The sequence below is a fragment of the Myotis davidii genome, unplaced genomic scaffold (genome assembly GCF_000327345.1).
Source record: "Myotis davidii unplaced genomic scaffold, ASM32734v1 scaffold109, whole genome shotgun sequence".
NCBI lineage: Eukaryota > Metazoa > Chordata > Mammalia > Chiroptera > Vespertilionidae > Myotis > Myotis davidii.
The window spans coordinates 682,553-685,745 of record NW_006300368.1 but is presented as its reverse complement, the minus strand read 5'-3'; the positions used below and the strand labels follow the sequence as shown (position 1 = coordinate 685,745).

The following is a 3,193-nucleotide window of genomic DNA, read 5'->3' as shown; positions in this document are numbered from 1 at the left end:
TCCAGTCACCTGGAGGCCCCTGGTCAGCAGGCTGCTTAGTGCCAGGGCCTTGCTCCTGGCAGTCTTGCAGGTTTCTTTCCCCCTTCATTCCTGGCTGTCCTATCCTGCCAGGTGCCACAGGGCCTTCGGAGCTGGGCGGCCGCACTCCTCGTGCACCTGCACCCGGTACTGTAATAGCCAGGCGGGATAGAACCGTGGTGACAGATGTGTCCTGGGCTTCAGTCAGGCTCCAGGATTGTGACCTGGCCAAGTTACTGACCTTCTCCTGCCTCCATTTCCATCCTATAAAATAGGGTCCATGATAAAGGTACCTAGTCAGGGACTGTTGTGCTAATTACAGGGTTTTAATATAGATAACCGGCTTAGAACAGTGCCCAGCATATCAAAGCTTAACAAAAGTTACTATTACCTTATTGTATCAGAATTCCGTTTCACATCCTCTCCACCCCAAGGCAGGCAGACAACATGCAGAGCCTAAGCTGTCTAATGCAGTAGCTACTAGCCACGCGTAGCTATTTAAATTTAAATGAATTAAAAATCCATTACATTTTTAAAAAAATATATATTTTATTGACTTTTTACAGAGAGGAAGGGAGAGGGATAGAGAGTTAGAAACATCGATGAGAGAGAAGCATCGATCAGCTGCCTCCTGCACACTCCCTGCTGGGGCTGTGCCCGCAACCGAGGTACATGCCCTTGACTGGAATCAAACCCGGGACCCTTCAGTCCGCAGGCCGACGCTCTATCCACTGATCCAAACCGGTCAGGGCAAATCCATTACATTTTTTAAAATGAAAAATAAACCCAGTTCCTGAGTCACACTGCACTGGCCACAGTTCAAGTGCTTGGTAGCCATGTGTGTCTGTGGGCGCTGTAATGGGCACCACACACGTAGAACATTTCCATCTACCACAGCAGAAATGGGCACCCTCACACCACACCACACTGGACTGGGAACTTGAAGGCTGGGAACCTGCATTGTATCTTACTCATTTTTGTATCCCCGGCACTTAACACAGTGCCTGCCGCACTGGAGACAGTAATTGTTTGAGGACCTCAACCTCATCACTTTACAGGTTAACTAGAGGCCCAATGTTTGGAAGGTCGTCCGGAAGGACACCCGGAAGGTCATTCGGCTGTCTGGTCTAATTAGCATATTACGCTTTTATTATTATAGATAAGGAAACTGCTTCAGAGAGCAACTTGCTCCAGGTCATACAGCCAGGGCTAGGGTTCTGGTCCACATTCCTTCCAAATTAACATTCTACAACTGCCCAGTTTTCTCCCAAGTCACCACCCTTCTTGGCCTCCCCAGTGGCCTGACCCGCTAGCTCCCCCTCTCCTTAGATACTTGCTCTCCGCTCTGGTCTCTGGGCAGCCTTGCCCCTGGCCAGGCCACTGCAGTCCCTCCTCTCTCAATCAGGTGCCCGCTCCCAGCCCTGGGTGCAGTTCCAACGGCAGGCTGCCCGCCTGCCTGTCAGCTCCACCTACAGCCAGCTCTGGGCCTCGCTCACACCTGCCAGCACCCAGCAGGAAATGCGGGCTTTCCCTGCCTTCCTGGGCACCGAGGCCTCCAGCTCAGGTATGCTGGGTGCCAGGCACGGAAGGGATGTCCCCCACCTCGAGGGCTTACCCCTCAGCTCGGTGTCCCTTCCCCTAGGCAATGGCTCCTGGCTGGAGCTGATGCCCCTGGCTGCCGTGAGCGTGCACCTGCTGACAGGCAATGGAACGGAAGTACCACTCTCGGGCCCCATTCACCTGTCTCTGCCTGTGCCCTCGGAGCCTCGCGCCCTGGCTGTGGGCACCAGCATTCCAGCCTGGAGGTTTGATCCCAAGAGTGGTGAGTGCCTCAGGGAGTTGCCGGGGCTGGAGTGTGGGGATAGAGACTTAGATGGGAGGACATCGAATCTGATGCAACCCCTGCTTCTCCCAGGGCTGTGGGTACGCAACGGCACCGGTGTGATCCGGAAGGAAGGCCGGCAGCTCTACTGGACCTTTGTCTCCCCCCAGCTGGGGTACTGGGCGGCTGCCATGGCCTCCCCCACGACTGGTGAGAGTGTGGTAGGGGGGACAGGGGGCAGTAGGGGAAGGGGAGGCTGGCAGAGTGGATTCCTTCTGAAAGGCAGGAAGGGCATCCACACCTGGAACGCTAAGCCCTTGCCTGGCACAGGACTGGTCACCATCACAACAGGCATCCAGGACATCGGCACCTACCATACCATCTTCCTGCTCACCATCCTGGCCGCCCTGGCACTACTGGTGCTCATTCTGCTGTGTCTGCTCATCTACTATTGCCGGTGAGTGATATCCAGACCCCACCTTCTCTCATCCCATGCACACGGAGGCCCACCCTAGGCCCGGCCTTGTGTTGGGTGCTCAGGCCTCCAAATGCATAAAAGCGCAGCCTGATCTTCAAGGCGCCGACTGGAAAGCAGGGCATATGCACATGCAAAGACTGAAAGGCTGGTGGCTTGAGACAAGCGGGAGGGAGGAGGCAGGACTGGCAGGGCAGGCCCCTCCAGAGACAACCAGCCCAGCTCTCACCTCCACGGGGCCTCGGGCTCGCACATCCTCCCAGGTTCTCCCCTGCATCCCCTACTGCGCAGGCGTGCAATTGAGAGAGGAGGCAGGACCGGCAGGGCAGGCCCCTCCAGAGACAACCAGCCCAGCTCTCACCTCCATGGGGCCTCGGGCTCGCACATCCTCCCAGGTTCTCACCGCATCCCCTGCATCTCCTACTGCGCAGGCGTGCAATTTACCCGAAAGGGACCCAAATGGGCACAGCTGCTGGCTGGACCTCCCACAGACACACAAGCTCTTTCCACAAACTTCTCCCAGGAGTTTCTGTTTGGTTGGCCGGATGCCTTAGTCCCAGGCATTGTCCCGATCCTTCCACTGCTTCCACCCCTCATCTTGCAGCTGTGGGTTAGGGAGCTGCTCCGAATGGCCCTTTCCTAAGGACTCGTCTGCCTTCTCCTCTCCAGGAGGCGCTGCCTGAAGCCCAGGCAACAGCACCGCAAGCTGCAGCTCTCCGGGCCCTCCGAGGGCAACAAACGAGACCAGGCCACCTCCATGTCCCAGCTCCATCTCATCTGTGGGGGGCCCCTGGAGCCCACCCCGTCGGGGGACCCCGAGGCGCCTCCTCCCGGCCCCCTCCACTCCGCCTTCTCCAGCTCCCGCGACTTGGCCGCCT

General features: G+C 57.3%; 1 protein-coding gene across 1 annotated transcript in view; it reads left to right on the top strand.

The window, feature by feature from the left end:
- FAM171A2 (family with sequence similarity 171 member A2) overlaps window positions 1-3,193 on the top strand; it is a 7,621-nt gene that overhangs the window by 2,598 nt on the left and 1,830 nt on the right. The window contains exons 3-7 of the mRNA XM_006776907.1: window positions 1,424-1,582; window positions 1,661-1,840; window positions 1,934-2,050; window positions 2,171-2,297; window positions 2,985-3,189. Of these exons, the coding sequence (XP_006776970.1) occupies window positions 1,424-1,582; window positions 1,661-1,840; window positions 1,934-2,050; window positions 2,171-2,297; window positions 2,985-3,189 (788 nt within the window). The remainder of the gene's footprint in view (window positions 1-1,423; window positions 1,583-1,660; window positions 1,841-1,933; window positions 2,051-2,170; window positions 2,298-2,984; window positions 3,190-3,193) is intronic.